We start from the raw sequence: 11,216 nt of genomic DNA on the forward strand, positions 1-11,216 counted from the left end.
GCAGCCCGCGGGTGAGCGGGTGTGGGCGTGGCTGCCGCCATGGCGGGGCGGGGCTGGCTGGGTTCGGGGGGCAGGGAGGGCAAGGGGCCCTACGTGGCAGCCTGCCGCTGGGGGGGGCCATGCCGCCCGCCATCGCAGGTGCAGTTTGCGCTACACTGCCCTCGACCACGCCGACCCTCGCCAGCCCCAATACTGCAGTTTCGGGCCAGCCCCCTCCCGCCAAGCCACGGCCCGGCGGCAGCGGATCGCGGGCCCACCCTGCCTCCACGCCGAAGCGCCGGCGGCAGCGGGCGCCACCAGACCGCCCCTCCCCACACACACGCAGCAGGCCGCCCTGCCTGCCTGCCCCCCCAAACACGCAGCAGCCCCATGCCTGCCTGCCTGCCCCCCCACCGCATGGCCGACAGCAGCAGCAGGCCCCCTGCCTGCCTGCCTGCCCCTCCCCACCCACACGCAGCAGCAGGCCCCCCCACAGCCGCACCCTCTCACCTGATGGCCGCCGTTAGCTCCTCCAGGCTGAACATGTGGTGGTCCTCGTAGTCGCCGCACCCCTCCACGTGCGCCGCGCCCAGGCGCTGCAGGTGGCGCTCCACGGTCTGCGGGGCAGGGAGGGGCAGGGCAGGTGGGCACTGAGGGAGAGAGGGAGAGGGAGGGAGAGGCAGAGGAGGGGGGGAGAGAGAGAGAGAGAGACGGTGGCTGGTTGGGAGGCAGGGAGGGGGCGGAGCCGCGGGAGGCAGGGGCGGGAGGAAGGGACTGCCAGGAGGCCCAGCATGGCGCAGACTTGGCGCGGGGCGCAGCACAGCAAGGCAAGGTACAGCGCGGCACAGGCCCAGCCCAGCCCAGCATGACGCCCGGCAGGCGACACACAGCACGGCGACACATACGATCCTCATCATCTGTCTGCTGCCTACGGCGCCTCACCTCGGGCTTGCCGATGCCTACCAAGCAGATGACCGCCGCCTGCGTCAGCCGGCTGAGCGGCAGGCACTCCCCCAGCCCCGACTGGATGCTCATGTCTGCGGCGGGCAGCGGGCGGGCAGGAGCAGGGAGGGGGCAGGCAGGAGGCTGTCACCAGCCGCCGACGTGCCTGGCCTGCCACACAGAGGGCCCCAGCCAGCCGGCAGCCACACCCTCCGCAGCAGCAGCAGCAGCAGCATCCTGCCGGGGCGGGCCAGGCTGCCCAGTGCCCAGCGGGTTCCCACCTAGGCTGCCCGTGGGGGGTATGAGCGAGCGCAGGCCGGTGGGCGCCATCTGCGTCTGCAGGAAGATGGTGTGCCGCGGCGCCACCGACGTCAGCTGCCGCTGCACCGCCTCGCGCCGCTCAGGGCCTGCAGGCCAAAGGCGGGCACGCGCACACCAAGCTGCCGTCGGTGAGATGGGCGGGGTACAGCTGTACAGCGATGGGCAGAAGCTGGCAGCAAGGAGGCGGCACCCATCTGCCCCCAGGCAAGGGCATCACGCACGCATCCGCCGCTGTTGAACACGAGCGCCTGCCCGCACAGCATCCTGGTTGGACAGAGCTGCAGCCGCACAGCGCACCTAACAAGTCGACGTTGTGCAGTACCAGCGCGTCCGCCCGCCGCAGCGCCTGCTTGGGCAGCTCCCTTAGTGTACCGCTGCACAAGCAGGAGCATGCCGCAGGCCAAGGGTCACCCGGTCGCCACGAACCCACAGGGGCGCCTTATTCCACGGCGGGGGCGGCGGGGGGTGGCCTGCCGCTACTCCGCCGCGTTGCCGCCCGCGCAGGCAGGCGGCGGCAGCGGCGGCGGGCGGCGGCGGCGGCAGGCAGCCGGCTGCCACGGCTCGCCCCGCAGCCCATGCAGGCGACCGCGCTTGCGCTTGCCAAATCACCGCGGCAGCAGGTGCCCGTTGCCGAAGGGCGACAGCGAGTTCACCATCACCACCTCCAAGTCCCTGCACGCGGCGCCCAGCCGCGGCCCAGGCATGCACAGTGAGGCAGGCAGGCAGGCAGGCAGGCAGCCGCCATGCACCACACCACAAGACCAGCACACACGCTCACCCCGTCCCGCATCTCGCACCAGCTGCCAGCCAGCAGGCAGGCAGGCAGCAGTCCCATGCCCCACCCGTGCAGCAGCGACGCTGCGGAGCCTGGCCAAGGAAGGGGGGCCGCCAGCCCGCCAACAGACCCCACCACCACAATAGACATAAGACACAGATGTCCTGACCAAGCACATTGCATCACAACAAACCACCCGTGCACCACCGCCGCCTGCGGCCCACCTGGTGAGCGCCAGGTTCTGCAGTCCGTCATCCAGCAGCGCCAGCCGCGTGTCGGGATTCTCCCGCAGATACTCCCTGGCTTCCGAGGAAGTTGTGGAGCAGTCGTGCACGTACACGGGCAGCCCCTCCAGCACGTGACGCAACATGATGGTCTCGTCTACTGTGCCGCCGCCGCGCTGCGAGGGGTGGGGCGCCAGGCAGGCGGGCGGCGCGGTGTGGGGCGGCGTGGGGTGAGGGTAGGGGAGAGGCTGCGGGAGGCAGACAGGAGGGAGGAAGACGGGAGGCAGAGGCGCGGCTGCCGGCTGGCCGGCCGTGGCTGTGCCCCCCCCCTGCCTGCCTGCAGCGGCTGCCTGCACCGCCTGCCCTGCACCGGCTCACCTGCAGGACCATAGTTGGCATCTTGTGCACGGACACATAGTGGCGGGCCAGGAACTCGACAAAAGGCGTCTTGCCGGTGCCACCGTTTGTGAGGTTTCCGATGGAGATGACGGGGCAGGGCAGGCCCAGTGGGCGCAGCATGCCCTGCCGGTAGAAGAAGTGGCGTGTGGAGTGGTAGGAGGCGTAGAGCGCCGCCAGCAGGCGCAGGGCCGGCGCCAGCACGTATTTGGAGGATGCGGGGAAGGCCCTGCGGGCGGCGGCGGGCGGGCGGCGGCGGCAGAGGGTGGCGCAGCTTGGAGCGGGCGGGCGGCAGGTGGGCCATCGGCGATGCCGCGGCACAGCTGGCGTTTGCAGGCTGTAGGCAGGGCTCGACAGCTGAAGGGCCCGCGGGCAGGCCGGCAGTGGGTGGCAGCCTCACTTGAGATGGGCATCGTCCACAGCTTGGATGTCCTTGACCCGTCTTCTGAGCGCGCAGGTCGCCCTCTCCCATGGGCCTATCCAGCGGCCTGCCGACATCGAGGCCCCAACCCTGCCCAACAACGCTCGACTGGCTCCTGGATGATGTTCTTGTGTCACGGCGAAAAACAGGGGGTCGCCATTTGCGCCATCAGCTGTGCATTCGGCCATCTGACCGTACACCCTGCGTACCGCGACTGGCGGCGGTTAGGAGCCGGCATGCTGTGATGCACAGGAGGACCTGCCGAGGCCCTGCTACTTTGACCGTCAAGGTCTGTTCTTGTCGATCAGTTTACGGTGCTGCCCAGGGTACTGAATGCGCGCCCACTCCAGTTGTAGGAAAGGCGCGCACAAAAGGGACCGGTCAAGTACTAGTCATAACATGAAAGTGCTGATCCCAGCCACGACCCTGCTCTAATGTGCTGCTGCCTACACACTACTGCTACTACGAACAAAAATAGCGGCCTGCCGGGGTCGGATCGCCTACCATCGTGATACGCTCTGAGCCCCCGCCAGCCCGCGCCAGCGGCACGCCGGGGCCTTCTGATCTGATGCATTCTGTGCATCACGTTGTGAGGAACAGGTTGACCAAGCCCTTCAGGTACATCACGATCTCCTGGGATCCCAGCTTGGAGGCGCCAAAGATGCGGTCCACAAACACGATCGGCACCTGCATGACAACAGGTGGGCATGACATCAGGCGGGCAGGCCAGGAAGAAGGGAAGGCACAGGTGCAGCTCCAGGGCGCACTCAGGAGGCGCACCACGGGCCCGCCAGCCCTCGTGCCCCAGTGCAAAGCCGGAGCCGCCCAGCCCCGCAGCCCCTGCCTCCCATCCCATCCCATCCCACTCCACCCCTCACGCAGTCCTTCACCTCCTCAAGACGAGGCCCTGCACTGCTTCCCTCCACCACCTCCTCAAGACAAGGCCCCCCACAGCCCCCCTCACCTCCTCAATCGTGTACCCCAGCCGCCTGGCCCGTACCGCAATCTCCATCTGGAAAGCGTAGCCCTTGGAGGTGCACAGCGACATGACGGCGTCCAGGCAGGGCTTGCGGAAGAGGCGGAAGGAGCCGGTGAGGTCCGAGACCTGGGGTGGTGGTGGTGGAGCGGCAAGGGGGGAGAAGGGGGAGACGAGTGAGAAGAAGGTAGGTGGGAAGATTGGTGGTTGGGTGGAGGTGCATGGGGAGGTGGCGAGACTGGCACAGAGAGGTGCACAGGGCGCTGAAACGGGCCCGGAAGGGGTGGGGAGGCCAGTGCCAGCCCAGCAAGGGACCAACCGCCGACACCAGCCAGCAGCCAGACCAGGGACCTGCCCCTCACCCCAGGCTGCAGCAGCGTCTGCGCCAGCAGGTTAGCGCCGCGGCTGGTCAGCTTCCGCTTGAAGTTCCAGCCATACACGCCGCCGCCCTGGCGGTACCGCGTCCCCGTCACTGCGCCCAAGACAAGGAAGCAAGAGCCAAACTTGAGTTCCGTAAGGGTGCGGCAAGAGGGCGATCCGCGGCGAGCTGGAACAAGCGGTGGCACCTTGCATTCCTTGCCGATCCCGTCCCACCACCCCCATCACTGCCGCCCACCAACGTCGCACCCCACGGCTGCCAGCTTGCTGCTGCCGCAGCCAGGCCACCCCTCGGCACCCTCCACCCAGGCCACCGCCTCGACCATGCTGCCGCCCACCTATGTCGCACCCCGTGGCCGCCTGCTTCTTGAGCATGGCGGGTATGTACTTGGGGTGGTGGCTGAGGTCGGCGTCCATCAAGATGACAAAGTCGCCGCGGGCAGACTGCAGGCCGTGCACGTAGGCGGTGCCCAGGCCCAGCTTGCCGGGGCGCGGGCGCAGCAGGATCCTGCGCGGTAGCGGCAAGGGTGTGCGCGAGGGCGACGGGACGGTGCAGGCGTGGTGGAGCGACCGAAGCAGGCAGCGGTGGCTGGGTGTGCTTGGGGCAGTGCGAGGCGTGGTGGAGCGACCGAAGCAGGCAGCGGTGGCTGGGTGTGCTTGGGGCAGTGCGAGGCGTGGTGGAGCGACCGAAGCTGGCAGCGGTGGCTGGGTGTGCTTGGGGCAGTGCGAGGCAAGGCTGCTGCATGTTGAGGACCTCAGCGATGCAACACACAGGGGCCCCTGCTCGTGACGCCGCCGCAAGCGCGCTCGCCGCACCTGTCTTCTCCATACTCCCGCTGCAGCTGCCGCACCACATCCTGCGTGCCATCGGGGCTGGCGTCATCTATCACGATGATCTCATAGTCTATCTCGCTGCAGGGGGGGCAGGCGGGGGAGGCTGCCGTTGCCGCTGGCGATGGGCGGCATGGTGCCTGCTCCCTGCCTCAGCTTCACCCACTTCTTCTCGAACGTCTCCACCAGCAGGTAAACGATCAATGGGATGTTCTCCCGCTCGTTATATGTCGGAAGCAGCACGCTAAACTTGGCGGACTTGCTGCTGCTGCTAGGGGCGGCTGCCTTGGATGTCCTGCGAGTAGCGGCCATCGTGCATTCTGCTGGGGCGCAGGCAGCGCGCATCAGGCCCCCCGATTTACGGAAAACCGAGTTGTCCTGCCGTCCTGCAGACACTCCGCAGCCCGTTGCGGCCCCCGATCACGCCGCTCTTCGTTCTGCCTGGTCGCTGGGCCCCACCGGGCCCTCTCTTCAACGCCTGCGCCTCCTGTAGCCGTGAACAAAGAATCCGATCGAGTGAGTTGAGGGCCATCGCCACCCTGCGGTTTCACCAGCTGCTAGATCGCATCCCTGAACGACAGCGCCCGGGCCGCGCTCACACCTGACAGGGGCCGTTTGTGTGTGGCGGGGTGATCGCCGGGGCTGCCGGCGCTGCACGCTCACCTTGAGGCTGGTCACCCGGGCCATGGCTCACAGCCCGGTTTCAGCGATGCACCCTATGCTCTGACCGGGCACCGACCCCCATGCCCGCCGCAGGCGGTGGCACGCAGGCGCGGACGCCTTCACACGTTTACTGCAGCCACAGCGGCAGCCGCGCCTCATCCCAGTGGCTTCGTTGCCGAATTGCCTGGCCTTGAGCAGCAGCAGCAGCAGCCATGGCGAGCTACATCAAGCGGGCCAACCGTTCGGCCACGCTCAGCTTCTGCCCCGGCGGGCCGTTTCTGGCGGCGGGCAGCGTGGCGGGCGCCATAGACCTCTCCTTCTCGACCGCCAGCCAGCTGGAGATATTCCGCCTCGACTTCTCCAGCACAGACCAGGACCTGCGGCTGGCGGGGGGCGCGGTGCAGGCCCCCGAGCGCTTCTCCCGCCTGTGCTGGGGACCTGCGGGGGTGGACACAAAACACTACCCGGTGCGTGCCGCCGCCGCCGCTGCTGCGCCTGGTGGTGTTGTGCAAAGCCGCTCGTGGGGCTGCTACCACTGCTGCTGCTGCTGCTGGGAAGGGGACGTTGCCCCTCGGTTGCTGCGGCTGCACGCTGCTGCCAGGCCGCCTGCTCGGTAGCACGTGCCGGTCGCGCCGATGTGCTGCTGCTGTCGCCGCTGGCATTACAAGCACCCTGCACACCCTGTGCTGCAGTATGGCCTCATCGCGGGCGGCCTCGCCGACGGGTCGGTGTGTGTGTGGAACCCTGCCCGCATCATCGGGCACAAGGCGGAGGCGGCGGTGCCCGCGTCGCCCGCCGCCACCCGCGGCCAGCTGCTGGCGCGGCTGCAGAAGCACCAGGGGGCCGTGAAGGGCCTGGAGTTTAACGGGTTCAGGTGCGGCTGCTGCTGCTGCTGCTGCGGTGCGGTGGCGGGTGGTGGTGCGGCACTGCTGCTGCTGCTGCTGGTGCATGGTTGCGGCATCGGTTGGGGGTGGGGCTGCCGCTGGGGCTGCGGCTGCTGCGGCTGCTGGCCCCGCTGAGCCACACCTCCCTCTGCTACCCCCCCGCCCGCCTGCAGCCCCAACCTGCTGGCCTCGGGGGGCGCCGACGGCGAGCTGTGCATCTGGGATGTGGGCAACCCCATGCAGCCCTCGCTGTATCCCGCCATGAAGGGCGGCGCAGGTGCGGGAGTGGGGGAGTGGTGGTCGCTGCGGTTGTGTGCGTGCGTGGTGGCGGCGGCATGCTGGGGTGATGTGCTGAGGACATGCTAATACGTGGAAAGTAGGATTGACAGGGCACGTGGGTCGGGAGGCCCTGCCAGCTGGCCCGGCGCCCGCCCTACGCTCCTCCTCCGCCCACGCCCACTCCCCTGACCGTCTGCCTGGCTGCCTGGCTGCTTGCCCCGCCACCCGGCGCCGCCCGCAGGCGGCCCCCAGCCCGAGATCACCCACCTGGCCTGGAACCGGAAAGTGCAGCACATCCTGGGCACCTGCACGGCGGCGGGGACGGTGGTGGTGTGGGACCTCAAGAAGCAGCGCCCGGTCATATCCTTTAAGGACCCCTCGGGGTGAGGGCAGGGGTAGGGTTGGGGTTGGGGTGGGGTGGGGTGGGGTGGGGTGGGGCCTGAGTGTGCCGGTATGCGCATGTGTGTGTGGGCATTTGCGGTGCGCGCGGTGGTGCCCTGGGTTGGCGCGGTGCTGAGCCAGGCGTGTTGCCTTGCCTCCTCCCCCTCCACACACCCCCCAAACCTGCCTGCCCACGCCCGCGCAGGCGCAAGCGGTGCTCCGCGCTGCAGTGGAACCCCGAGGTGGCCACCCAGCTGGTGGTGGCCTCCGATGATGACATGGCACCCTCCCTGCAGGTAGGGGGGTGGCGCCCGGCCGGCGGCGGGGCTGGGGTCAGCCCGGAGTGGCGGCTGCGCGGGCCAGCTTAGGGTCAGCCGGCTCTCCACGCCATGCGCTGCGGCCCACCCCGCCTCCTCCTGCTCCCACCCCCTGGACTCTCCTCCACTCCCACCTCCTGGCCTCTCCTCTCCCCTCCTCTCCTCCCCTCTGCCCTCCTGCTCCCACCCCTTTGCCTCTCCTCTCCTCCCCTCCCACCCCCTGGACTCTCCCCTTCCCCCTTCCCTTCTGCCCGCAGCTGTGGGACCTGCGCAACAGCGTGTCGCCCATCCGCGAGTTCCACGGCCACGCCAAGGGCGTGCTGGCCATGTCGTGGTGCCCCCAGGACTCCTCCTTCCTCCTCTCCTCGGGCAAGGACAACCGCACCATCTGCTGGGACGTGGGCGCGGGTGAGAGCGCTGGGGAGGGGAGGGAGGGAGGGGCAGCTAGAGGAGGGCTGGCAGGAGGGAGGGAGGGAGGGAGGGACAGCTAGAGGAGGGTTGGCAGGAGGGAGCGAGGGGCAGCTAGAGGTGGACAGGAAGGAAGGAGGAAGGGGGCGATTCCAGGAGACGTGTGCACGCTTTAGGGGCTGGCTGTGCAGCCAGCGGCAGCCAGCGGCAGCGCTTGCAGTTCTGCGGTACTGACTGCTGGCATGCGTCTGTACCGCAGGTGAGATGTACTGCGAGCTGCCTCCCGCCGCCAACTGGAACTTCGATGTGCAGGCAAGGCCGCCGCTTGTTCCTGCTCCTGCTCTTGCCCTGTGCCAGCCCTCTCGGTGCCGCTCTTGGGCGGGCGGAGCGCGGCCTGCAGCAGCCGCCGCCCGGCGCTTGCCTGCACGCCGTGGTCGACGCCGTGCCACACGCCGCCCACCCCTCGGCCTCCCGCTGCCTGTGCCTGCCTGCGCTTGCAGTGGGCGCCCGGCCCGCTGGCGGGCGTGTTTGCCACTGCCACTTTTGAAGGCCAGGTCGGCATCACCTCGCTTTCTACCTGCACCGCCGCTGGAGAGGCAGACGGCTTCGCGATCGGCCAGGGTGGGTGGCGTGCCTGCTGGGGCCTGCTTGGGGACCTGCTGGGCCCCGCTCGGCTCGGCTGGCTGGCTGGCCGGGACCTGCTTCGCTGGCCTGCTTGCGGGTGTGCCCGCACGCTGTGTTGGGCTGTGCTGGGACGCAGGCCGGGGAGGGCGGGCAGCAAGCTGCACGCCAGCACTGGGCAACCACACACCTCACAGTCGCAGCGTGCTGCTGCCGCTCTGCCCCGCTGCAGGCGCCACAACCGCCTACAAGACCAAGGCCCCCGCCTGGCTCAAGCGCCCGGTGGGCGCCACGCTGGGATTTGGCGGCAAGCTGGCCCAGTTTGCCAACAGCAAGCGGCAGCTGGCGACGGGAGAGGCGGCGGTCACCGGCTCAGTCACTATCAGCCAGGTGGGCGCTGCGCCAGGGCTGTGCAGTGATGGGCCGCGGGGCTGTGCGGCTGTGGGCCGCGGGCAGGGCTGCGTGCTGTGATGTGCTGTGTCGCGCTGTGATGTGCCATGCTGTGCTGTGATGTGCTGTGCCACGCCACGCCACGCCACGCCAGGCCACTGGAAGGCACGCGGCCCCTGGTTGTGGCAACAACTGTCGGCTTCCACCGCGCGCCGCGCCGCACACCTGCTCCCTCTCGCGCCCCACCACACGCCCCCTCCCTCCCTCCCTCCCCTCTCACCCCCTCCCTCTCCCTGCCTAGCAGGTCATGACTGAGCCAGAGCTGGTGGCCCGCAGCGAGGCATTTGAGGCGGCCATCCGCGGCGGCGACCGCGACGCCCTCGATGCTTTCTGCCGAGACATGGAGCGGCGGGTGGGTTTCGCAGCTGGCTCAGGCGGTGGCGGTGGTGGTGTGGGGGGTGAGGCTTGGTGGGTGGCGGGGCCGGTGCTCAGGTGTGTGAGTGTGTGTGGCGGTGAGGGTGGTGGTTTGGATGCATGCGGTGCGGGCTGCGAGGTGACTGCCGCCGGTGTGGCAGGGCTTCGGTCGGGGCGGGCCAGGCTGCTGCCTTCTGGCTGCCTCCTGGCCGGCGCCGCGTGTCCACCGGCGCCCTCTGCCAGCAGGCGCCGACCCGGCCCTTGCCGTGCCTGCGCCGCGCCTGCGCTCACCTGCTGCCTTTGTTGCGCTGCGATGCTTTCTTTGCAGCTCGAGGGCAGCGAGGAGGCGGAGACGTGGGCCTTTCTTCAGACCCACTTTGCCGCCGACGGCCGCAAGTACCTGCTGGAGCGGCTGGGCTTTGGGGAATACCTGCCCGTGGATGCCGAGGCGGCGGCCGCCGCCGCGGCCGCAGAGGCCAGCGCTGCAGGCGGGGAGGGCGACGCGGCGGCCGCGGCAGACGCGTTTTCGGCGGCCGCGGCGGCGGCCGAGGGCGTGCAGCAGATGGGGCTGGAGGCGCCGGCAGGGGCGGCAGCTGCCGAGCAGCTGCTGGCCGGCGACGGCGCCGACTTCTTCGAGCAGAGCCCCGTGACAGGTGTGTCTGGGCAGGTGTTTGTTTTGTCCCTGTGTTTGCGTCACCTGTGGTGTCGCAAGGGTAGAGGAGTGTCTGGGTGTTGAGTAGATGGTGTCACAAGGGTGGAGCAGGGGGGAGGGGGTGGGGGGGCATTCACAGGCGGGCTTGTTGGATTGGTGGCCTGGCTGAAGCAGGACAGGGCGGCATGGTGGCCTAGGAGGCCCCGCCCGCATCCCACCCACCACCAGCAGGCTGCCCCCCTCTGGAATTCCCTCGCCTTGCCGCCCCTCGCTTTCCCTGCCCTGGCCCGGCCTCCGACCCCGCCCGCGCCTTCCCCTCCCTCCTGCAGACGGTGCCGCCTTTTTCGACAACCTGGCCGGCACGCCGCCCCGCCCCACCTCTGCGCTGTCCCCAGCCAAACGGTCCGCGCCCGCCAGCCCCAGCCAGGCGGCGCCGGGGGAGGGGGCGGTGGTGGACGGCCCCCCTGGAGAGCGGGAGGCGGACATTCAGAGGATGCTGTTTGTGGGCAACTATGCGGGGGCGGTGGAGGCCTGCCTGGAGGTGCGCCGCTGCTGCGTGGCTTGTGTGCCTTGTGTGGCGTGTGCGTTGCGGGTTGTGTCTGTTGTGTGTGTGGCGCGTGGATGGTGTAGCTGCGTGGAAGGGGGCAGCATGGGCGTGCGTGCATGTGTGTTTGGGCTGGTGGGGTGGGCGGGGTGGAAGGTGGCAGGGTGTGAGGGCCGCGTTGCGATGGTGGGGTGTGGATGCCTGTCGCCTGCCCGCGCCGCCAACGCCCACCTGCATCCCCGCCCACCCCCGCCCACCCCTGCCCCTGCGCCTCCACCCCCCTGCCCTGTCCCCGCAGGCCAAGCGCCACGCCGACGCTCTGGTGGTGTCGTCTGTGGTGGGAGGCGAGCTGTGGGAGGGCGCCCGCAAGGCATACATGATGGCACACCCCCGCCCATTCATGCGCATGCTCCACGCAGT

General features: G+C 69.6%; 2 protein-coding genes across 2 annotated transcripts in view; one reads left to right on the forward strand and one right to left on the reverse strand.

Annotated features, from left to right (window-relative positions):
- CHLNCDRAFT_57362 (hypothetical protein) overlaps positions 1 to 5,555 on the reverse strand; it is a gene marked incomplete at its 5' end in the record, with an annotated part of 6,540 nt that extends 985 nt beyond the window's left edge. Inside the window, 12 exons of the mRNA XM_005849185.1 lie at positions 490 to 596; positions 922 to 1,016; positions 1,203 to 1,328; positions 1,540 to 1,616; positions 2,242 to 2,417; positions 2,620 to 2,866; positions 3,645 to 3,745; positions 4,023 to 4,163; positions 4,397 to 4,506; positions 4,751 to 4,920; positions 5,229 to 5,324; positions 5,410 to 5,555. Of these exons, the coding sequence (XP_005849247.1) occupies positions 490 to 596; positions 922 to 1,016; positions 1,203 to 1,328; positions 1,540 to 1,616; positions 2,242 to 2,417; positions 2,620 to 2,866; positions 3,645 to 3,745; positions 4,023 to 4,163; positions 4,397 to 4,506; positions 4,751 to 4,920; positions 5,229 to 5,324; positions 5,410 to 5,555 (1,592 nt within the window). The remainder of the gene's footprint in view (positions 1 to 489; positions 597 to 921; positions 1,017 to 1,202; positions 1,329 to 1,539; positions 1,617 to 2,241; positions 2,418 to 2,619; positions 2,867 to 3,644; positions 3,746 to 4,022; positions 4,164 to 4,396; positions 4,507 to 4,750; positions 4,921 to 5,228; positions 5,325 to 5,409) is intronic.
- A 563-nt stretch (positions 5,556 to 6,118) lies between these two features.
- Positions 6,119 to 11,216, forward strand: part of CHLNCDRAFT_143487 (hypothetical protein) — a gene marked incomplete at both ends in the record, with an annotated part of 9,490 nt that continues 4,392 nt past the window's right edge. The window contains 13 exons of the mRNA XM_005848982.1: positions 6,119 to 6,373; positions 6,599 to 6,780; positions 6,964 to 7,067; positions 7,311 to 7,452; positions 7,656 to 7,746; positions 8,025 to 8,175; positions 8,435 to 8,481; positions 8,676 to 8,796; positions 9,029 to 9,186; positions 9,491 to 9,598; positions 9,929 to 10,253; positions 10,582 to 10,793; positions 11,095 to 11,133. Coding sequence (XP_005849044.1) covers positions 6,119 to 6,373; positions 6,599 to 6,780; positions 6,964 to 7,067; positions 7,311 to 7,452; positions 7,656 to 7,746; positions 8,025 to 8,175; positions 8,435 to 8,481; positions 8,676 to 8,796; positions 9,029 to 9,186; positions 9,491 to 9,598; positions 9,929 to 10,253; positions 10,582 to 10,793; positions 11,095 to 11,133 — 1,935 coding nt within the window. The remainder of the gene's footprint in view (positions 6,374 to 6,598; positions 6,781 to 6,963; positions 7,068 to 7,310; positions 7,453 to 7,655; positions 7,747 to 8,024; positions 8,176 to 8,434; positions 8,482 to 8,675; positions 8,797 to 9,028; positions 9,187 to 9,490; positions 9,599 to 9,928; positions 10,254 to 10,581; positions 10,794 to 11,094; positions 11,134 to 11,216) is intronic.

Source organism: Chlorella variabilis, assembly GCF_000147415.1.
Source record: "Chlorella variabilis unplaced genomic scaffold CHLNCscaffold_6, whole genome shotgun sequence".
Lineage (NCBI taxonomy): Eukaryota > Viridiplantae > Chlorophyta > Trebouxiophyceae > Chlorellales > Chlorellaceae > Chlorella > Chlorella variabilis.